Consider the following 24,175-nt stretch of genomic DNA (forward strand, 5'->3'; position numbering starts at 1 on the left):
ACTCCTATTATCCGTAGGTTTGGTCTTCTCATTGTGTCCTGGATTTCCTGGATGTTTTGAGTTAGGATCTTTTTGCCTTTTGCATTTTCTTTGATTGTTGTGCTGATCTTCTCTATGGAATCTTCTGCACCTGAGATTCTCTCTTCCATCTCTTGTATTCTGTTGCTGATGCTGACATCTATGTTTCCAGATTTCTTTCCTAGGGTTTCTATCTCCAGTGTTGCCTCACATTGGGTTTTCTTTATTGTGCCTACTTCCCTTTTTAGGTCTAATATGGTTTTGTTTATTTCTATCACCTGTTTGGATGTGTTTTCCTGTTTTTCTTTAAGGACTTCTAACTGTTTGGTTGTGTTTTCCTGTTTTTCTTTAAGGACTTGTAAGTCTTTAGCAGTGTTCTCCTGTATTTCTTTAAATGAGTTATTAATGTTCTTTTTGATGTCCTCTACTATCATCATGAGATATGCTTTTAAATCCGGGTCTAGGTTTTCAAGTGTATTAGGGTTCCCAGGACTGGGTGATGTGGGAGAGCTGTGTTCTGATGATGGTGAGTGGTCTTGGTTTCTGGTAGTAAGATTCTTACGTTTGCCTTTCACCATCTGGTATTCTCTGGAGTTAGTTGTTATAGTTGTCTCTGGTTAGATCTTGTTCCTCCCGTGATTCTGTTAGCCTCTATCAGCAGACCTGGGAGACTAGCTCTCTCATGAGTTTCAGTGGTCTGAGCACTCTCTGAAGGCAAGCTCTCCTCTTTCAGGGAAGGTGCACAGATATCTGTTGTTTGGACCTGCCTCCTGGCAGAAGATGAACGCCTGAAACAGGGCCTGTCCCAGAAGCTGTTAGCTTCTGTAGTCCACACTCTCATCTGTGCAGGCAGACTAGTCATGGAGAGCTCCAGGAACCAAGATGGCTTCCCCAGGTGCTCCGGCAAAGCCCTCCTAGGTGGGAAGGACACCTGTCCTATTTTAGGGAAGGTGCCCGGATGCCTGTAGCCCAAAATGGGGTCTGCCTCAGAAGCTGTCCTCTAGGGACCTGGGGGGTGTCCTCCAACTCCTCGCCCAGGTGACCTGGTGCTGGCACCGACTGGAAGGGACTTGTGATTCTGGTCCAGCTGGGTTTTCTGCTTCCCTAATGCTGTCTCAGGTCCCACATGATGGGAATGGAACAGAACTTTTGTTCCACTCACTGGTGGTCTTAAGATCACTTGGAGAGTCTTCTAGGGGCCTTGGGGTGGTGTCTGCCAACTCCGTGCCCAAGGTGACCAGGTGCTGGTGCTACATTTCAAATGCTATCCCGAAAGACCCCTATACCCTCCCCCTGCCCTGCTCCCCAACCCACCCACTCCTGCTTCCTAGTATCTTGTTATTTTTGTAGCACCTGTAACATAACTACTTTAGAATTCCTATTTTTATAGTTAAGAGCGTCAAGACTTAGCAATGCACAGGTTAAGTTCTAAATTTGAACCAGGAATAATTGTTAGAACATGACTTTTATCTTAGCCTGTGCCATGCCCAACGGCAAATGTCTCACTTTCCTTAAAGTCATTGACGCAGAAACACAGGCCTGTGAAGAACGTACTATTTTTTTATTATTATTAGATATTTTCTTCATTTACTTTTCAAATTTTTATCCTCTTTCCTCACTTCCCCTCTGAAAACTCCCCTATTCCATACCCACCCCACCTCCCTGCTCACTAACCCACCCACTCCTGCTTCCGTGTCTTGGAATTCCCCTACACTGGGACATCGAGTCTTCACGGGACCAAGGGCCACTCCTCTCATTGATGTCCCACAAGGCAATCCTCTGTTACATATGTGGCTGGAGGCTTGAGTCCCTCCATGTGTACTCTTTGGTTGGTGGTTTAGTCTCTGGGAGCTCTGGGGGTACTGGTTGGCTCATATTGTTGTTCCTCCTATGGGGCTGCAAACCCCATCAACTCCTTGAGTCCTTATCTAGCTCCTCCCTTGGAGACTCTGTGCTCAGTCCAATGGATGGCTTGAGCATCCACTTCTGTATTTGTCAGGCACTGGCAGAGTCTCTCAGGAGACAGCTATATCAGGCTCCTCTCAGCAAGCTCTTGTTGTCATACACAATAGTGTCTGGGTTTGATAACTCTATTAGGGATGGATACCCAGGTGAAACAGTCACTAGATGGCCTTTCCTTCAGTTTCTGCTCCACACTTTGTCTCTGTATCTCCTCCTATGGGTATTTTGATCTCCCTTCTAAGAAGGACAGAAGTATCCACACTGTGGTCTTCCTTCTTCTTGAGCTTCATGTGGTCTGTGAATTGCATCTTGGGTATTCCAAACTTCTGGGCTAATGACCATTTATCAGTGAGTGCATACCATGTATGTTCTTTTATGATTGGGTTACCTCATTCAGTGAAGAAGTTTCTATTATCAGCCACATTTTGCAGATAAGAAAACAGCTTAGGGGCTTCATGGTGCTTTGTCTGCTAGAAAGTGGAAGACATGATATCTAAAGCCAGGCTTTCAGCTCGTACCCTCTTAATTATATTCTTCTCAGCATACTTTCTTGTCTACATAGGGACTCTCAAAACCTAAAGACCATCCTGATTAGATTCACAGCCAATGCTGTTGCCAAGCATCCACCTTTGGAGACTTTCTTCAATGCTGACATAAGAGTAACTTCAATCAAACTACCAATTTGAGGCAAGCAGTTACTTTTATATCACATTTGGGAGCTACAACAATGTTAATATTTTAAACAGTTTGCAACCCTTTCCCACAACTCATTTCTGAGATGAATTATTTAGAAAGCTATTTCTTAGGTACAATTCAACTTTGCTTAGGTGGAAGTTCACAAATTTCAAATGATAAACACATAATTGAGGTGTCATTGTGCTCTGAACACTGGAGAGGTTTACATAGGCTCTCTCTTTCAACAGTACACATCTCTGATTGGAGAATGGACTGGGTGAGAGCCACACATTGGTGGCTTTTGTTCTTCATTCTATCCCTCATATAGTCTCTTGAGTTTCAAAAGACTTCTTACTGCTTTTTGAGAACCAAGAGCAAGACAAACTGTGTCAAAAAAAAAATACCCATTTCAGAATCTGCCACGTGATACATGTTTAATATGAATTTCCCTGGGCATCCTGCCCCAAGTAGTTTTGCTTTGTTCAGTTTAATCACTGTCTCAGAACCTCCTGCTTTAATCTGTGAGACAGATCTGTCAAGAAATATCATACAGCGCTTTTGTAAGCAAATGAGTGCAAGGTGAAAGGGCTTTGTGAAGTATTGATTTCTGTAACCCACACTGGTGACCGTTGCCCTTTAACCTCACAGCACTGCCCTTCATGCACCACCTTCCCTTCGTGACAGTGACTGGAGGTGGCACAGTGATAGTGCTTTTTAGTTTTCTATCTTCTTTTTATGTGCATGTGTGTTCAGTGTATCTGCTTATGTGTTTGTGAATTCAGGCAGATGAGCACACATATGTGCTCATGAACACTTGGGTGTGCAGAATCCTGGAGTTGATGTGGGGAATCTTTTTTTTTTTCCTTTTTTTTTTTTTCCCGAGACAGGGTTTCTCTGTGTGGCCCTGGCTGTCCTGGAACTTATTCTGTAGACCAGGCTGGCCTCGAACTCAAGAAATTCGCCTCCCTCTGCCTCCCAGAATCTTACTCAGTTGTTTCCCACCTTATTCCACTGAGGTGGGGTGTCTCTTAGCCAGACCTACAGTTTTAGGATATGGCAAGTTTTGTCAGCCAGCTTGCTCTGGGATGGCTTGTCTCCACTTTATAAGGCTGAAACTCTCACTGAGTCACTGTGCCTTCCTGCTATTCACATGGTATGATAGTTAGCTTTAATTGGCAATTTGACACCACTTAGAATCATCTGGAAAGTGAATTTTAATGAGGGCTTGTCTGTATTGCCTCTGTAGCATGTCCCCGGAGGTTGCTATAATTGAGGCAATTGATGTGGAAAGTCTCAGCTCAGTGTTTGGCAGCACCATTCCCCAGGCCTGGAGTCCTGAACTGCATAGCACTGGATACATCAAGCTGAATACAAGCAAACAAGTGAGCATGCATGCATTCTTTTATTTCTTCTCTTGACTGGATGTGATGTGAGAAGCTGTTTCAGAAGTTTCAGTCTTGACTTCTCTACTATCATGGGCTGTAACTGGAAGTGTGAGTTGTGGTAAACCTCTTCCCATAAGGTACTTTTATCTCAGCCATAGGAATGAAATGACCACATGTAGGTTCTGGAGATCCCATTACTAGTCCTCTTGTTTGTGTTGCAAGCACGTTAATCACTGAACCCCTTCTCTTCATTTCCTGATGAGATCCAGGGAGCTTAATGTTCTCATAAGTAAGGCCAGGGCTGTAACCTGGTCCCTGGACTCTTCTGTTGGGGATAACACATATCCCTAATCTGGTGAGTGGATCTGGGTGGTTTGGTTCTTGCCAGGGAGATAGTGATGAATGAACCTTATGAGAAGGTTGCCAAGATGCTCCTCTCACAGGCCCACCAACGTTCTGTTCTCTACCCACATCCCCATACCCCAACTAGATGAGGGAAGAGTTCATTGCCTCCAGAAATAGGCACTATCTGTGGGTTGATCACCGTGGGTGAGCGTGTGATTAAACCACAGTGGAACATTTACTCAGTGTCTGCTGAAGAGGAGACGATTACTCTTCAGAGCATTTCTTACATTGCTGCTCTCACTCTGAAAACAGCCGCTGCTTCTCTCAGCTTCCACGCCAGGTCCACATTCTCATTAAGGGCCTACTGTGTGCTGATTTTGGCCCTTCGCAGACTCAGAGAGGACTGGGACATGGCACGTGCTCTAGCTAGGGTCTATGTATAACCCAAGGCAGGCATTGCCTGCCTATTCATTGCTCTTCAGTCATGAGTTAGGTGATTCTACTGTTTGCTGAGCCCAGGGATAGTTTCTTTATACAGTCAAATTCTCATAGAGGATATCACTCTTCCCAGGCAGAGTCAGGGCTTGTGGAACTTGGCTAGAATACATCTGTTCTAGGAGTTTACAACCTATATTAACTCATGTCATCTATATTAACATGCTATAGATGTTAATATAGATGACATGAGTGAGTGTGTAGAAGTAAAGAGAAAATGTAGCTTTCCCACAACAAGTGGGAAATGAGAGGGGAAACTAGTGACACAGCCAGCAAGCTTATATTACAACTAGGTAGCTCTAAGAGCGAAATGACCTCCACCATTTCCTCCTTCTGTCCTTCTGTCCTTCCCATCCGTGCTGCAATGTTCTGGGGATCTCTCTCCTTATGCATTGGGGATTTAATGCTAATGAAAATTTGTTTCCCATCCTGTTAAAAAGGAAAGGAAAAAGGCAGGCAGGCAAGGAGAGAGGGAGTGAGTGAAAGAGTGTGAGTGACTTTGTTCCATGTCCTGTCTACTTTTGCTGCCTATTCATCTTCTGGGCAAATCTTATGGAGATGGTGGCCCTATTATGTGTCCTCTCCCAGAAATAACTGCAAGTCTAAAGGTATCTATGTGGACACAGCCAGAGCTGGAATGAGAAGCAAAAGTGTATAGGTCCCCAAGTGTGGGCTTTGCTACTGCCTTTCCATATTCTACTGCCCAAGCTGTTTCTTGGTGTACTTGAGCCTGAGATGGGATGTATCAGGCCACCTCCAATGGCTGCTGGATGCTGTCTGCCTCTGTACACCTGTTCCCATAGCCAGTGCCTCTCAGGTTTTGATGAGGTGGTTTTGTTTATTTGCAGGGATCCATAATAGCAGGACTGCATCCTACGGTTGCACGTTAGCACAGGAGCTGAGCTTTAGCTGACTGGAGTTTCTTAGTGCATCTCCAAGTCTTCAGCAGTTAAAGCCCAGGGAAAGCAAGCTTTATATTTGTATGTGGAAATGCAGGGCTCTATCATGTACTAGAGACAGATCTGTCCTTGTCTCACAGACAGATCTTGTTCTTTTGCATTCAGGACAAGAGTAACATTGAGGACCTCATATATGTGAAACTTACAGGTAAGCAATCAAGTACTTGATGGCTGAAAGAGATCTTAGGGGAGCTAGAGGTATTTTCCCCCTGACCATCTCTCTGAAGTACATTTGCTAATTTTGTTTTTCAGATGAAGAAATGTGGGAGGGTTAATACACCACTGTCTAGGGAGGGGGTGAAGGAAGATGGCACTAAGAATGAGGAAGAAACTGAGCTAAGCTCCACTCCCCAGCATCCTTTTGTGAACTATTCTCATATATGAGTTTTAGTGAGGAAATGGAGGCCAGTATTATTTCCAAATTAATGAGAGTGGGACACACCTCACTTATAAGAGCTATCCTGAGCAAATTATATTACAGAGAATCTGCAGGTCTGCAGGAGTCTCTGTCTGTCTGTCTGTCTGTCTGTCTGTCTGTCTGTCTGTCTGTGTCTCTGTCTCTGTCTCTGTCTCTGTCTCTGTCTCTCTCTCTCTCTCTCTCTGTGTGTGCGTGTGTGTGTGTGTGTGTGTGTGTGTGTGTAGACAAATAGTTGAAGCTCAGAGATCACAGGCCACTGGTGAGCTCTGGATTAAGAGACTCTGCCTTTAAAAAAATTGGAGAACATCAAGGAAGGAACTAGGTATTGACCTTTAGCTTCCACATGTGCATTCAGACACTTAAACATATGTTTACACTCACACATATACACTAGACACATATAATAAATAGAAACAAACAGGAAAAATGCTAATTACTCTGGAAAGAAGAATATAAAACCTGAGTGTGTTACTAGGAATGGTTAGATCAGCTACTTTCTTCTCTGATGGAAAAGACTTAGATTCTTGCAGAAAAAAGCTTTCTGCATGGGGAGGAAAGGTTAACAGTATAAAAATATTGCCAAAAATTACAATCACAAGAGGTTCTTGCCTTTGGGAGTGAGCAATCATGCTCAGATGGAAATCTTACCTTGAAGAGCTGTGTTATCTTGGACTTGACAATGTGAAGCAAAGTCAGATTTGGAAGGTTGGTTACTGATAAAATAAGTAATTTTGTAGTCTTCATTGTGCCCAAGCATCTTAGTAGTTATGGCAACATCCTGAAATGCAATCCTGACATCCCAGAAGACAGCTAATAATTTCATCTTAATAATCACTGTGCCACGTAAGATGAATAGACCCTTGATGAATATCTTCTGTACCATGGTTGTGCATGAGGTACACAGGGGATGAATCAGGGTAACGGTGTGGACCAAAATAATTTCAATTGCATGGACCATGTGACCTGTGATTTTCATTGTCTTTCAACTGTTGTTACCATCCCTCTACCTCTGGTTAAGGCAACTGGTCATTAGCAAGTCTCCTTTGAGTATAGCTTGCTATAGGGTATTCTACAATCCAATCACCATCATCACACCAATCTACTGCTCACTAGGCTTGAAGAGCTTATTGTTTCCTACTCTATTAGGGCTAAACTTTCCTGCCTCAGGATTGTCTCCAATTTTACTTAGCCACATGTACCAAAACTTGACACCACTTGGCTGTATGTGGTCTCCTTTCTCCTGGGGCTCAGTTTCTCCGTATTTGTGTGCCTTTCATATTGCACATATTTACTCTCTCCTTTTTTTCACACAGGATATTTCTCCTACTCCTTCTTCTTCTGTCTTTCTAAATTATGTGATTACCTCACTCCAATGTGTTATTCCATGACTTTTCTGGCTTAGGGCACTGGGTCAATCCTCTCATACATGATAAGCTCTACTGATATTGTTATGTCAGGAGTATAGTTTTTTTTTCCTTGAAGAAAGAGTGACTTATAGATATCTCAGAGATCCTACATAGAACTGTCTACTCTAGGCTTTCTCAGTCAGCCTTCTCCCAACATTAGTCTCTTTGATATACATACCAGCCACTGCAGACAGGATTGCATGGCTGAGGACCAAAAGGACCAGAGTGGTCCATTTTATAGGAACAATGCATATTCTGGTAAGAAAAAGCCCTATAAGGGATAAAACAGCCTCGACTGCTGAGGGGCTTGTCTGTAAGAAAACTGCTGAAGGGTTCTCAGCTATAGATAGCCTGACAGCCACCATAAGGTACTTTAGAAGAAGTTTAAGGCCTTACATCTGAAAGGAAGATGGTTGTCTGTGGTGGCTTGGGGACAGGGGACACAGCAGTGTGACATGCTTACTAAATGGAATTGTAGTTTAATGAGTAGCAAAGACCACCACCCAGGTGCCTGGGAATTACATTGACAAGATGCAAATGGAAGAGAATATTGTAGAAACCTTATTTACAGATCAATAGATAATCTTTCATACGTAAAAGGTCAGCTCCAGGAAGGCAAATCATTAAAAAAAGAAATACTGCCTGCAAATAAAATATTGACTTAAAAAATCCATTCAGATGAATTCTTTGGTGCATATGCTTCTGATTAAAGAGCTTTTCTTTATTTATAAGCTTTCTTTCTTAACCACTTCTGGTTCCTCTGTGAAACGTGAAGGCACTGATGAAGAGTGCTGACTTCTATTTGTCCTGAATTCTGTGCTATCAAATAAACAGCATGAAATGGAATCAGTACGGAGAACTTCAGAACAACATGTCTAAGTGTGTGTGTGCAGCAATTAGGATGCTCAAGTCAAATGGCATCTCATCCCTGCTCCTTGATAATTTCCTGCTTTTGGTTGAACTGATGCTAAATATTTATCCTGGCTTAGGAAAGCAAAAACCAAAATGACATCAACATAAAGAACAAACAAACAGTAGCCCAACCCTATGCATCACTACTGAGTTCTTATCCATTCTATGTTTTTCCTTTGTCTTGAAGAAAGTTTCTATCATCCCAAAGAATTTCTGAAATTGTCTCTTTCATGACTTAGCTGCTAGATCACAAAGCAGATTGATTGCTGTGGCTATGACACGAATAAGCATGCACCAGGAAGTACATGAGGGACTAAGCTCGGTCCCTTCCTGCTCATCACTTCAATCCTAGTCCTCCTTGTGACTATATGTGGAGAGAAACTATTTGGAGACAATTCAGCTTTGGTGAAGTGATAAGACTGGGGCTCTCACCTTACTGAGTTAGTCTTTATAAGAAGCAGCATCCGAGGCTTACTCTTACCTATTCTTGCTTTTTTTTTTTTTTTTTTTTTTTAATATTCATACCCTCTTTGCTATCTGAGGATGTGAAGATGAGGCCATCTACAAGCCAGGAAGAGATCTGGGAGAGTGGCATAATCTTCCATTGTCTTGATTTTTTTCCTAGTCTCCATAATTGAAATAAACTTTTGTTTAAGTGGCCCCATCTTGTGTATTTTAGTATGGTTGTCAGATTGGATTAATGCAGAATAGAAGCTTAACTAGAAATTGTTTCCCTGAAAGAACCTTCTAGATGAGAGATCCCACTGTGTATTATGTGATCTGTCTTAGTGGCCTGGAAAATATTTCAAAAGAGCAGCAGTCTGAGCCATGGTATTGCTGGTTAAAGTGCTATTGGAGGGCAGAGTTGTTTAACCCTCCAGGCGCTATCAAGTGTGAACTGCATGCTGAGGTGGTATGCATATCTGGGGAAGGTTTAGTTTTGTTAGGAGCCGAAAGGCTTAATTAATATATACAATTCCTATTTCAAGTTCCTATGGGAAGAGCCATAGGACTCCATATGTAAGAAGATTCTATATGGTATAGAATTATGTCACTACTATGCAATGGATGTTTCCCCCAAATTTATGTAGAAACCCTACAGCACAGTGTGATATTATAAAATTATGTATAGAAATGGGATATTTCCTCTTCTCCCAATAGAAAGAACACACACGAAAGAGGACCCTCTCAAAGAATAGACCACTGAGCACCTGATGTTAGATTTCTAACCTCTAGACAATTGAGAAATATTGACTTATGATTTAAACTATCCAGCTTATGGTATTCTGTTGTAGTAGTATGAACTGATCAAGATAATAATATTTTGGTGTGTTTTTCTTTTTATTTATTTTTTCTTTGCAGGGCAGATCTTTTAACAATAATGCAATCTTTCCAAATTCCTTACTAGATATTTTGTTTTTCAGAAAGCAGGTTTAAATGATGAATAATCTTCTTAAACACAATGTGGCTGGAACTAGCTACTATGATCTGTCTGTCAACAGCAACAGGAAACAGGTAGGATCAATATAGAACCCAATTGAGCATAGGGATTTGAGCAAATTTCCAGGTTTTGTGTCCATGAAGTCAGTCTTCTTCTGATAAAGACTCAAGAGGAAAGATCATGTCAAAGTGACAAAGGTCATGAAGAAGAGACTGGGCTTGATGAAAATTGACACAGGTGTTATCTCCTCTGAGGTCAAAGGCTGAGCTTTGGGTTTTTTCCTATTCTACTGATGGTCTCCTGGACCCTTCTCTTGTACAGTGAATTCCATATCTGCATCCTACAAGTTCCTCCTTTGTTGAGTGTCCCCATAATGAAGAATGAATGGTGATAGCCATAATGTATGGGCCAATACCAGTTTAATTCTAGTTTTATTTTTCATGGTACTTAGGTTTGATCTTAGACCTTACACTTGATAGGCAAGCACTCTATAGCTGAGATATATCCCCAGCCCCAGAGTGAAATTCTGGATGCTTAGTTTCAGAGTTTGGAATGGTTCCTCTTAGTCCTCATTTATCTGCTGTATTGTGCTGTTTTTGGACAGGCTATGAAATATGTGCATAAAGTTTTCCTTATGAGTCTGTCCTCTGCAGTAGAGGGTGGATTAGGAGTAGTTTGCCACTGGATCTATCCCTGAAACTCTGTTTGACCTCCCAGAATTCTTTTGTTTTGCTGCAGAAGGGTCTATGGCCCCATGTTCTACTCAGATATCTTCTAAAAGGTAGGAGGTAGGAAGATAGAAGGAAGAACAAAAGTGGACATCTATGTAACTGCACATAGTGTGTGCCCATGCAGCTGGCTTACCTATAACATTGCTTAGAGAAAATCAACCTTCTGTTTTCTCTACATAGTTCCTGGGATTCCTGTCAGGGATAAGGCATACAAGGCTCAATGGATTCTCATCGACCAGCTCTGTCCTAGGCACTTGAGGTCAAATTGACCCAGTAAACTGCTGGTTTATGCTTCTGCTAAATTTTTTGCTTCCTTTCCTTTCCCCTGGAACTGGCAACAAGAATATAGTTTTTGCCTTTAAAAGCTCCCAGCAGAAATCATTCAGGGCTACTCTTTGAGACCTGTTTCTCTTCAGCCAGTCACAAGATGGCCTGATAAAGACTCTCAGATTTAGACTCTGATTGTGTCATTGGGGTCCTTGCCCCATGACAAAAGGCACAGTGAAAACTTTTTATATACTTGGATTGACTGTAAAGGTGTCCTTCCTCAGGCTCATTTTTCTTTCCTGTTTTACAGCTCTATATCATGACTATAGCTTCTAATGTCAAGAACTGACACCTATTTCTCTACCTCTTGAATTCAGACCGGTTCTGTGAATTTCTGTGTCTAACAAAGTGCACCAGAAGAGATGGTATACTATTCAGGGTATATGCTGAAAAGCTTGTACTTCAAATGTCTCTCTTGGAGCTCTGGGATCTCAGTGTATATAAGCCTACCCAAGCATGGTGGAGATGATCATTATTAGAAGGAGAGCTGAGTCATTCCAACTGGTACCATTGACAATACCCTGCCCCAGATGACTTGCAGACTTGCTAGAGATGCATGAGTATGTTTAGCTGATGTCAAACAAACCAAGTCCTGGTCAACATATCTATTTGGCTGAACAACTGACACAGGTAAAAAGTGATAGATGGTTATTGCTTTAAGGCTCTAGGCAGCATTATTATGTTAGCAACTTACATGCATTATTATTTCCATTCTTTTGACAAAGAAATAAGCTATGAGGTCCTTGCCTCTAACAAAAGGTAGTGAATGGACTCAGAAAGTTTAACTCCAGGGTCTAGATTCCTTTCTGCTACTTTGTAAGATCTCATCATAACATTCAAATAGCTGTCAAACGCTCAGCTAAAGTAAGTCATTTGAGTGTAGGAAACTGTTTTGCTGATGGGGACAGGCCATGGGATGGAGTTCAACATTAGAAATCCCTCTGTTGATAAAATACCATGACAGTTATTGACTAAAATGTACAAAACAAAGCACTGTGAACTATCTGAGAAAACTACTCCTATGCAAAACAAGTGAGACAAACAGTACCTTTGAAGTCAAGGTTACAAGATGAAATTTGGCTGAAAGTTTAATTGCATCTCATTAACCCTAAATTATGATTGAGATGTAGACAGTTTGCGTGACAATCCTGTAAATGTGAAAGACATCCTTCATTTGAAAATGAAAACAAAATGCTGTTACATTAGTGGACTTTGCTTATTAAACAAAACTAAACTCACTTCCAACTGTCTTCCCACCTTTGCTTTGGTCACTCCTGCCCATCCTCGATGAAAAAGCAATAATTCCTCAGAGCAACAACTGGAGATTTTACTAAAATACGAATGCACAACTCAGTAACAGAAGAGTGAGGGGATGTATGAGCTCTTACAGATATCGGAGACTGGGAAGATTCTGGAAGGCCTCAGGGTTGATGTACAGCAGATTGTTAGCCTTTTCAATCCTACTGTAAAAGAGGAAGGTGTGTGTAAGCAACTTGAATGGCATGGAGTGTCATTTATTTTTCATGTTATACAGAGTAAATCAGCAAATAATTACTGAAGTCATCCATCCATGTATCTATCCATGCATCCACCCATGCATCCACCCATGCATCCACCCATGCATCCATGCATCCATGCATCCATCATACATACATACATACATCTATCCATGCATCGTTTCAGCAAATGCAGTAACCTTTATTATAGAAATCTGTGCAAAATGAGCATCCACCCTGTTGATTTAACAGTTAGCACTTGGTCACTGTACTCTACTCCATTTTTAAGCATGGGGAGAGCTGAGGGTTTTACTAGTACCAATGTCTCAGAAACAGGATGAACTAAGAATTGGGAAGTGACACTAACACGGGGAACTTAACCACAGGATGGTTTGCAGACAAGAAAGGAACATTCTGACAACCTAGGAAGGGTGAAAAGAAGATGAGAGGGGGACAGAAGGGATACAGATGATGCAGCAAAAAGACTAGAGAAACAGAAATGAATTGGTAAAGAAAAAAAATCTGGTAGCCTGGGAGAAAAGCAACTAACCCCTGTCTCTAACTTAAAGCACCAATTTCCTGCAGACAGCATCTGGCAGGAGACCCTCTTACACCCATTTTGTAGAGCAAGGTGGTTTCTTCTTGCAGATGGGGAATGGGGACTTCTGCCTAGTGTTTTTGACCTGTGTTATGTCCTGATCAATAGTCTGTAAGTCAGCCTGCTCATACTTGGATTCCCTCAGAGAACCTATCTTTTTCTCATCTTGCTGGATCAATGTGTATTTGCAGATATGCTCCTGTTAATTACTTCCTTCCTGTTTCATTAGCTTTTATATTGCAGTAGCTTGTAGCTAACCACATCCAAGTACCAGGCAATTAATCATTTAAACACAGCCAGTGTTGCACGGGATTGAAGACCTCCCCATGCAAGGAGGAGATGTGAGAACTGTCCCATTAGCCCTACTGTCCACTAGACGGGATCAAGGGGTGTGTTACATTGTGCCTTTGGTTCATTACTCTGATATGCTTTGTGGACTTTGATACCCCATCAGGTCTCTTTTCATAACTAGAGTAAGGTGAAGACATGTGAAGAGAGAGAATAAGGACAAGACATTAGTGAAAACAAGGAAGCATGAGGTAGGAGGTAGAATGAGTAGCAAGAAATCAGCAGAGTATCATTTCTAAATAACTCCTTAATCTCGGTCTGTCTTTCTGTCTCTGTCTCTTTCTATCTCTGTCTCTGTCTCTTTCATACACACACACACACACACACACACACACACACACACACACACACACACACACACTGGCAACACGCTTACATTTCATTCAACTTGGGTAGGTTGGAGAACACGTCTGCCTCTATTACCTCCAAGACATCATTCTGAGAGATCTCTCTGCAGCAGAAGAAAGATAATTCAGGTTAGTTTAGTTTTCCCCCATAAACCTTAGAAGGGCTCAATTAGAGCCTGGTGCTTAGGAGGACTCATAAGACACAAAACTGCCTTCATTTCCTCAAGTCAGCTGTAGCAATAAGTCTAAACTAATATACTTGATGCTAATGTTTACAGAACAGTGAGATAATAAATCTGGGGTAGTGGTTCATTTAGAGATTAGACATTCTTTAGCTGTAGTAAACAAAGCAGGAGGGAGGTTTACTTGAAGGTATTTACAGTGATATACTGGATGAAATCAAACTAAGTTTCTTAGCTCAGGGGTCAGACAACTTCCTCTGGTCTACCTAGTACATATCTACTGGCTTTATGAATCATTTATTTGTCTTTGTGGATTATTTATTGATCTGCCTTGAAACTACCAAAAACAATGAAGTTCCAATAAAACCATAGGAAATGAATTGTTTGCCAATAAAACTTTATTTATTTAAAAAAAATGGGGCTAAATTTGACCCAAGGGCTGTGGTTCATTGAACCTGCTCTTGACTCTGGAGCCAGGTTCTCTGTTAAACTACATGTGTAAATTTTCATTCTTGCTCCTTCTTCCTTTCTCTAGGGATCTGCCCTGGTCATTTTTGCTCCCTTTCTTAAAATTATTCAAAAAATTTTTGTTAGAATAAAATAATGGCATTTTCAAAATGTTTGTCGATGTAATTGTAACATTAGATCCATATGATATATGTACATATACGTACGTGTGTGTGTGTGTGTGTGTGTGTGTGTGTGTGTGTGTGTGTAAGTCTTTCCCAAGTCCCACTGCCCTTCACTGCCCCATCTCTTTTTTCAGCAGTCTTCTTCCCCTGCCAAGTCAGACTCTGCTCCATTTTCACAGCACATACATCCCACCACCCTCACATGTTCCTCCCTCCTGCTTCCTGTAGACATCTTCTCTCCTCTCATGGTTCTATTGGTCCTTTTATGTTCTACACACACACACACACACACACACACACACACACACACACACACACGAGGCATACATACTACACACGAGAGAGAGCATATGATACTTTTTTCTGGGTCTGGTTTATTTCACTAAACACAATGAACTTCAGTTCTATCCACTTTCTGGTGAATTCTACAATTTCACTTTTTGTTATTACCAAGTAAAATTCCATTGAATATATGCATCACACTGTCTTTATTGGTCTGTCTATCATTGCTGGACTCTCAGGTGGTTCTTGACCTTGGCTGACATGATGCTGCATCAATAAAGGTGGACATATCTCTATCTTTGTTGAGTGCTGACTTAGGGTCTTTCAGGTATATCAAGAGTGAGTGGTATCACTGGATCGTTTTGTATTTCTAATTTTAGTATGGTTCTACTTTTAATTCTTTTCAGGAACCTAATCCACATGATGGTACCAGTTTACATGATGCCTAACATTATATAAAGTTTCCATGTATTCCACATCCTTGTCAGAATTTGTTAATTGTTCTTTGAGAGTAATGATTCTTGACTGGAGTGAGATGGAATATTAATTTCCATGATGGTTTAGGTCTTTTGAATACTTAAAATATTAATCATTTGTACTTTTTTTTTCTTTGAGAACTATCTGGTTGATTAGTTCATTCATTGCCTGGAGGTTTCTTTCTGTTGTTTCTTTTTAGTTCTTCTTAGGTTCTACATATTAAAATCATATCAGATAGACAGGTAGCAAAGATTTTCTCCCAGGCTTCAGTAACTCTTTACTCTAGCTATTGTTTCTTTTGTTGTGAAGAAGCTTACTAATTGTATGGCAGTTCTTTTGGTGAGGTCAGTATTAGGGATGGTTTCTTGTGCTATTGGAATCCTATATCTTGATGTGTTTTACCCGTGTTTTACTGTAGCAGTTCCTAAGTGTTTGGTCTTCCATTCAAGTCGCTGATGTTTTTGAATTGCTCATTACGTGTGATGACCTGGATCTGGTTTTATTTGTGTAATCAATTATTTTTAAAAATAAACATGTATTAAAACGTATCCCTCATCCATGCTAGTGATAAAGTAAAGCTTGCCTTTGGTACTACTGACGGCTTGGCATAAAACACCCTATGGTTCAGACCCTAGATTTTCTTCCTTTTGGAGAAATCTGAAGGCTGTGGAGAAGGAAGGCTGCCGTGAAGAAGCCAGAGCCTTTGAGGAGACAGGGTGGCTGAATATTTATGAAGTGTCTCCCAGATGAAACAGGCTCATATTAGGCCACTTGGGAAGACTCATGAAGTTTTAATGCTTCAGTTGCCTGTCTCAGGAAACCTCCCAGACAGCATACATTCAAGTAGGCTGAGGTAGAAAATGCTGTCTGCTGGCCTGGCCTGGTACTTAGAGTAAGAGTTCTAAAATGGCTCCAGAGAGCATCTGTAGGGTAGAGACGGGCACAGTTGGCTGAGGGTAGTGAAGTAGCTGTCTTAGAGAGAGATGGAGACTGAAGGTACATGTGGACCTGGGGTACCAGCATCATTTTCACAAGCTGGTGAATTAGGGTTTGTAAGTGGAAAGCTCTTACTTAAGCATTTGAACTTGTAAAGGAAGGGAAGGAGTAGATAGGGAGGAGAGCCTAAATCTAAGTGGGATCTATGAGACACTGTCCTCTGGCAACATTCCCAGCTTTACCACCAGCTGAATATCATGCTCCTGCTGAAACTTTGTCTAATTTTAGAACACATCTACTTAACCAAACTCATGTCTGGATGTTTTAATTTTGTTTAAAAAATACCCTGGAAATTATGAGCATAAACTGGCTAAGAAGCATTCCTGATCTAAGTCTTTCAGTAAGTAGTTCCCATGTCTTACTGTCAGCTTTCAAGACTGGAGAGTAATGGGACTGGTGAGTGGGCCCCTGGCCAGATGGGGTGGGCAAAGAGGACAGAGTGCAACAGTAGAAATCTGAAGAAATTCCTAGGTCTCCTTCGAGTTCAACCCCCCTTCTCTCTCTAGTTATTTCTGTGATCAATTTATCGTGTCTTTACTGTTTATGAGAGTTGCAGACATCCCCTTGAATTTGCCGTTTTGGTTCTGTATGCAGAACCATCTCTGACTGTCAGCAGGTCTTGCCCACTTTCTTCTGCCTCTTCATACCATGGAACATTCTGGTCCTTGGATTCCTCATTGCGAAATGAGGAGGTGGGTGAGATAGTCTGCTAATTCTTTTCCAGATCATAGCAATGGGTCGCCTCCACGAGCACAGTGCTGCAGAAGGTTAATTTTTGGAGGCAAGGAAGCTTAATCACATCCTACTAAGCTCCACCTCTCTCCCAGTTACATCATCTCTTAACCTGAGCATCATAAACCCCACCTCTCTCCAGTCATAGGAACTAAATTTTCAGCACATGTACCTTGAGACAATTGAACCATAATTCAACCATAGCACTGAACATTTGATTTCATATTATCTTCTTTCCTACAACTCATATGGCTGTAGAATTAGTGAGGCTTTTAACCCTAAGCCACAGGCTGTTGTTTTGTTATTCTGTAAACCGGTGGTAACTCAACTCAAAATGAAAAGTGTCAGATTTTGGTAAATTTATATAAGCTGTAATGGTGGGGATGTTCATGACATTGTAATAGCCAAGTACTAACCAGTCTCAATCCAAGATCAGGTAAGACTGAATACACTCAGCCATAGATACATTAGTATCACTCTATGATGGGTTAAATATTTGTGCTGGATTTATAACCACATTCAAATGCTCAGTTATTCTCTTGTATTCTCTTTAGTAGGAAGCTGTAAAAAATGACTAAGTGGCTATGACCACTTGCTGCTCTTGCAGAGGACTGGAGTTTGGTTCCCAGCACCCATTCCAGAAAGCTCACTTCTTCTTCTAATTCTAGTTCTAGGGAGTTCACCACTCTGTTCTAGCCTCTTCAGGTACTTGTAATTCTATGCTCTTATTTAAGTACAGACAGACATACATACACAAAATTGAGAGAGCCGGGTGGTGGTGCTGCATGCCTTTAATCCCAGCATTTGGGAGGCTGAGGCAGGCAGATTTCTGAGTTTGAGTCCAGCCTGGTCTACAAAGTGAGTTCCAGAACAGCCAGGGCTATACAGAGAAACCCTGTCTTGAAAAACCAACCAACCAACCAACCAACCAACCAACCAACCAACCAAACAAACAAACAAACAACTAACCAACCGACCAACCAAACAAACAAAAAGAATAAAAAGTTTATACTAGGAACATTGAAACATCCTTTTCAGTGTTCAATGTTCAAAAGTACTGAACGTGAACACCACTGTCTTGGGCAGAAGAACACACATCTGAGGCATGCAGGGCTTTCTGAAATCTCCTTTTCAACACTTGCCATCCCTCTCCCAAACCCATGCCACATGCAGGCATAGTTCTCCTATTTTATACATCATGGGTTTCATACACAGACAGAACCTTTAATGTCACCTTCCTTAATTTCCAGTGAAATGATTTCTAATCTTCTATGGTCACCAGACTTTTTCTCAGATATGGCTATTCTGTCATTTCAAGGGCTTCATTGTATAAACACAGTGTCTATGGCAATGGGAAATAGAGACAGGGGTACACTGTTAGCTTTAGGACAATGGGAAAAACACAAGCAAGTTCTTCTTGTTTGTTGTGCCTTAGTAAAACAATACCACCAACAAAACAAAATCTGAAACAAAGGCTTAAACCACAGACTAGACTTACAGTCATGTGCTAGGTTTGGTCTAGGTGCCAACCAACAAAGGTGTAAAGGAAAACCTCGAATAGATGTCCACTCTGCTGCAGTCCACCAGATGCCACAGATGCCTACAGAAAATGTGGTGTATTTACACAATGGAGTACTACTCAGCTATTAAAAACAATGAATTTATGAAATTCTTAGGCACATGGATGAATCTGGAGGATATCATCCTGAGTGAGGTAATCCAGTCACAAATGAACACACCTGATATGTACTTACCAATAAGGGGATATTAGCACATGGATGCATCTGGAGGATATCATCCTGAGTGAGGTAATCCAGTCACAAATGAACACACCTGATATGTACTTACCAATAAGGGGATATTAGCCCAGAAACGTAGATTACCCAAGATATAATTCACAAACCTCATGAAACTCAAGAAGAAGGAAGACCAAAGTGTGGACATTTGGATCCTTCTTAGAACGGGTAACAAAATACCCGTCAGGAGGTACAGAGATAAAGTGTGGAGCCGATGCTGAATGAATGACCATCCAGAGACCGCCCCAGCTGGGGATCCATCCCATATACAATCACAAAACACACACACTATTGTGGATGTCAACAAGTGCTTGCTGACAGGAGCCTTATATAGCTTTCTCCCGAGAGGCTCTGCCAGTGCCTGACAGATAAAGAAGTGGATGCTCACAGCCACCCATTGTACTGTGCACAGGGTCCCCAATGACGGAGCTAGAGAAAATACCCAAGGAGTTGAAGGGTTGAGGGGGTTTGCAGCCCCTTAGAAGGAAAAAAATATGAGCTAACCAGTAACCCCAGAGCTCCCAGGGACTAAACCACCACCCAAATAGTGAACATGTTGGGACTCATGGCTCCAGCTGCATAGGTAGCCAAGGATGGCCTAGTCAGTCATTAATGGGAGGAGAAGCCCTTGGTCCTGTGAGGGCTCTATGTCTCAGTATAGGGGAATGCCAGAGCCAGGAAGTGGGAGTAGGGGGGAGTGGTTAGCAAGGGGAGGGTGGAGGAGATAGGGGGATGGCGTTTTCAGAGGGGAAACCAGGAAAGGGGATAACATTTGAAGTGTAAATAAAGAAAATATCTAATTAGAAAAGGGAATGACTTTAACAGTACTTTTCATCTCTGTAAATAACACATCTTTAATTAAATCTATTCATACCATTGACAGGACAGAAATGTTAATATAAAACTTTGATGAACAATTTATTTTTAAATTACTTTTAAAGTCACATCTATTACTATAGATCTGTGTAATTTAAGACTTTTTGTCGTTATAATAATTATCTCAATAAAACAGTTCAAAGGAGAAAAAAACATACACAAACACAACACACATTGCATGCTTCGCAAATGAAAAGACATAACATAAAGCCATATATTATGCACACACACATACACACACACACACACAAACACACACACACATATATAATATATTACACATTCTGAGTATAGTGTGTTATACAATATGCATTACATTATAAAATTATTTATTTGTAATGTAATATATATGAGTACATGTTAGTACAAATACAGCCACATATCTTCATGATAGTATATATGTAGTACACACATCCTGACTTTTCTTGTATTTTTATCTAGTCTACTTTCTCAGTTCTAGAAATGTGCTTTGCAATGTAAAGTCAGAAAATGTCAGTGAAAACTCTCATGCAAGTGTCTTCCAGAGATGTTTGTAAAGCTCTTCAAATTCACACCATACCCTATCTAGTATCTCTTAAGGTTGACTCAGAGGCTTTAACATAAGAGCAGGATTTGAACCCACTCCATCTAATAGTCAGTTACCGCTGTAACATTACCGAGAGTCTGCTCGTGTTGATAATAGTCACCTCCAGGGTTATCTAAGGACTGAATCATCTTTGTACCATAAATTCCTTGTTTGATAGCAAATTCAAATATTACTATGCCTGCCGGAACACATGCCTCACCTTCAGCTCCTTAAGACTGAATTCATCTAGGCTAATGAGTTCAGGAGATGTTGGCCTGGGTAACCACAGAGCTGGGGAATGGATGCTGGCAAGTGTCCTAGGAATCCTTGAGTCCTTACACAGAGAAATTCAGAAATTTCCTATTTGCTTCTATAGGTCATTTGCAGACTTCAACTAGGCTATGGTATTGAGCCAACCCTCAGCTCCATTCTGACTCCTAGAGTAAGCCTGGCCACCTGTTTCATTGGCCACACATAGGACATTAGGTAGAACAAGAAGGTTCCTTGGCATGGAAAGCCACTCTTCCTGCAGCTATAACCAAAGAAATATGCTGTTTCTTTAGTTAGAGGGTCAATTTAAGTGCAACAGTTCACCTTTAGAGGGACCCCTCAGATGACAACAGGCAAGTCCCTTTGCTTCCTAGCCTATGAGGGTCCTTCCTCTTCAGAACTCTTTCCTTATCATGGGCATGGCCAGTTTTTTTTTTTTTTTTTTTTTTTTTTTATTGCTGCGGTTGCTTTAAAGGACACCGATATAATTACCCTCAGTGGCTCAGCCTAATTGTACCCACTGGGATCTTATCTTGAATATGGTCATGCACATATTGATATATTCTTCACCCTTCTTCCCGGCAGCAGAATAACGGGATGAAAAATCATCAGAGCAGTCAATATGTATTAAGGGTTTGTTATGTACCAGACCTTTTTCTCCCTGTGCTTGAAGCTCAGAGCTGCCTCAGAAGGTAGGTGTTGTCTTTTAAAGAAAAACAAAGAGAGGTTTTCTGAGGTCCTCTTTACTGCCCAGTTAGCTTATCCAGTCAACAGGGAATATGGTCCTATCCTCTCCAAAGCCGCAGAAAGTAGCATAGACTAGAGGCTCATCTCCAGTGTCTAAAAATGTTGTACTTCAGAAAATCCTGTTATTGTTATTTTAATCTCTAATACAGCAGATTTGGGGGGGATGAACAACAGGTCTATAAAATAACTATATATCATCCCTCCCTCCCTGGTGCATGGATTCTGAGCTCTGACAAGTCAATATACAAGTTCACATGCAAATGTTCCCCCTACAGATAAATCAAAGTTCCAAGCAGCAACTCATACGGTAAGTGCTTTTTTAGAACATTTTTATGCAAGTCTAAAACATATAAAACAGTAAAAAGAAGAGCCCTTGTCTTTTTAAGAATCTGCAATTTAATTGGATAAAAGTCACACGTATAAAAAAGTAGAGAGTGCGAAGTCAGTCGAGTACAAGTGGGGGAAGAGAGGGAGGGTCCCAAGTGCCAAGCGCAGCCCTTGGCAACTCATGCTCGCTCAGATGTTCATTTCCACACCACGTTTGCTCTAAATCTTAGTACTTCTCAGGCTGCCACTTGAGGTCTCTCTATCTTTCCTGGTAAAAGTCCTCTTTGACTGGCTCCTTCTCACACTCCTGTGGCTGATGGATCACCTGTCATTCGGATACTCTTCCGTTTTGGACCACGTTGGCTCCATGGCTGATGCTGCTCAGGGCATCTTTTATGTGAACTACTTGTTCTAACAACTAGTCTGGTGCAGGATTATCCCTTTACCCTGACTGTCTTTCTACCTCAATCCCAACCCCAAGCTAACAGCCTCATTTACTGGTCCATTGAACCAACTCAAGCCTTAGTTCTAGGGTCACTAATGACCTCTTTGTTATTTAATATGCAATAAGACCTTAAATCCTTTCCATTGCCTTCTTCACTATTTCTTGCTAACCCCATTTCCTATCTTTATGGCTCTTTGCCATTTTCTTCAGCCAGTTCTTAACAGTCTGTGCTAACTTGAGTGACTTTATGGGAATCATGGGTAGCTGTTTTTAAACAAATATAATGTGCCCATTTTATTGACTTAAGGACTCAGGATTAGGTATAAAATAAATATGACAGAGTAACAGGCATCCAGACGTTAGCATGACTAAAGGCACTATTCTGACCTTAGGACTCAACATGTCTTAGAACTCAATACCTGCCAAAAACTGGAACAAAGACCTAACCCATTAAAGACCTAGGCCATAGTTTCAGAGTCCAGGAAGGCTCCTACATGTACTCACCTTGCTTTTGGCTTCTATACTTTCAATTCTTGCTGACTGTTCTTGCTAACTGAAATGTATCAACCAAGATGTGGTTTTGTTCATAAATGACAAAGAATGGTAAGGCTCAGGTTGGATGGTTTGGGCAAGTTCCGTATACCCTCACAGGCTGGCAATACAGACTTTCTATTTGGCTTTAAGAGTGTTTGTGTATCCCTTGGTTGAATAACCTCCCAACCGCTATAACAGAAGAATATCAAGTGGAGAAAAGAGGGGAGTGGACACTGGTACACTGAACTGCTGTCCACTTCAAACAGGAGTGTGGGTGACACCTGTTTCTCAAAGCCACGAATGGGATTGTGGTTTGGGGAAAACAAATGAGCTTAAAGTAGGAGCTAGGCTTTCTCCAGGTAGAACCAGATTACATCCGGAAACTAGCAAGGGTGAACAATTATTGTATTACTGTGTGTGCCTGTCAGAAATTGTTTAAACAGGAATCCATTGTGTTCTTAGTGATGAGAAATCAAGGCAGTAAACCAGGTGACTGTATAGGGCAAAAAGGAAGGGACATTGATTAGATTGCTTGGTGCTAACAAGACTTCTCAGCTATATCTGAGCAAATTTGGAGGTGGGAATGGGTGATTGGAACAGCCGGACACACAGGGTTGCAGTAAGCTGTCTTCAGGATCAATACTTCTAAGCTTGAGCTGTGTATCAGAGGCCTCAGGAGCAATGGTGCTGCTGACAGTAATTAACCTTTATTAGACATTTGCTGCACAGTAAACACTGTACTAAATGTTCAACACAGGCAGTCTCACTAAGTGGCTTTGTTGGTTTGTACCTGTCTAGTTTGTCGCCATGTATGAGTGACAATATACATGGGAGACCAGGTTGTTTTGGATTCAGATTCTTACTTTTTATCATTGCCTGGTGTGTGTGTGACCAGGGACAAGTCAGCGAACACTCACGACACTTGTATATCTCATGTACACTGTCACTGTCTTCAGACACACCAGAAGAGGGCATCAGATTCCCATCGCAGATGGTTGTGAGCCACCATGTGGTTGCTGGGAATTGAACTCAGGAACCCCTGGAAGAGCAGTCAGTGTTCTTAACTGCTGAGCCATCTATCTCTCCAGTCCAACACTTGTATACTTCAATAGAAATAAATGTATAGCCATTTAGAAATCTTGTGAGAATTATGGAGACAATATATGGTGTGGAATATATTTCTAGCTATCTTTTAAAAACAGTCTATTCACTCCCTCTCATTTATTTATGCTTAGCTACCTAATACATCCCTCCTTGCCCTTTTCCCTCACTACTTCTCCCTCCCTGTTTTTTCACCTTCCAACAGTATTGGAGACTGAATACTATACCACTAAGCTATATACTCAGCCTTTTAAACAGTATTTTTTTTTTTTTACTTGAGGTCTTGGTAGGCTTCTCATACTGTTTCAGCTTGCTGACGAGCTCAGTTTATAGGAATGTGCAATCACATC

At 41.3% G+C, this 24,175-nt stretch overlaps 1 protein-coding gene across 2 annotated transcripts in view; it reads right to left on the bottom strand.

Moving 5' to 3' along the window:
* Fshr (follicle stimulating hormone receptor) overlaps positions 1–24,175 on the bottom strand; it is a 201,801-nt gene that overhangs the window by 47,786 nt on the left and 129,840 nt on the right. For both annotated transcript variants that reach the window (XM_021186441.1, XM_021186442.1), the window contains exons 3-4: positions 13,893–13,967; positions 12,463–12,537 (exon numbers count right to left, since the gene is read on the bottom strand). In XM_021186441.1, the coding sequence (XP_021042100.1) occupies positions 12,463–12,537; positions 13,893–13,967 (150 nt within the window). The remainder of the gene's footprint in view (positions 1–12,462; positions 12,538–13,892; positions 13,968–24,175) is intronic.

Source organism: Mus caroli, chromosome 17 (assembly GCF_900094665.2).
Source record: "Mus caroli chromosome 17, CAROLI_EIJ_v1.1, whole genome shotgun sequence".
NCBI lineage: Eukaryota > Metazoa > Chordata > Mammalia > Rodentia > Muridae > Mus > Mus caroli.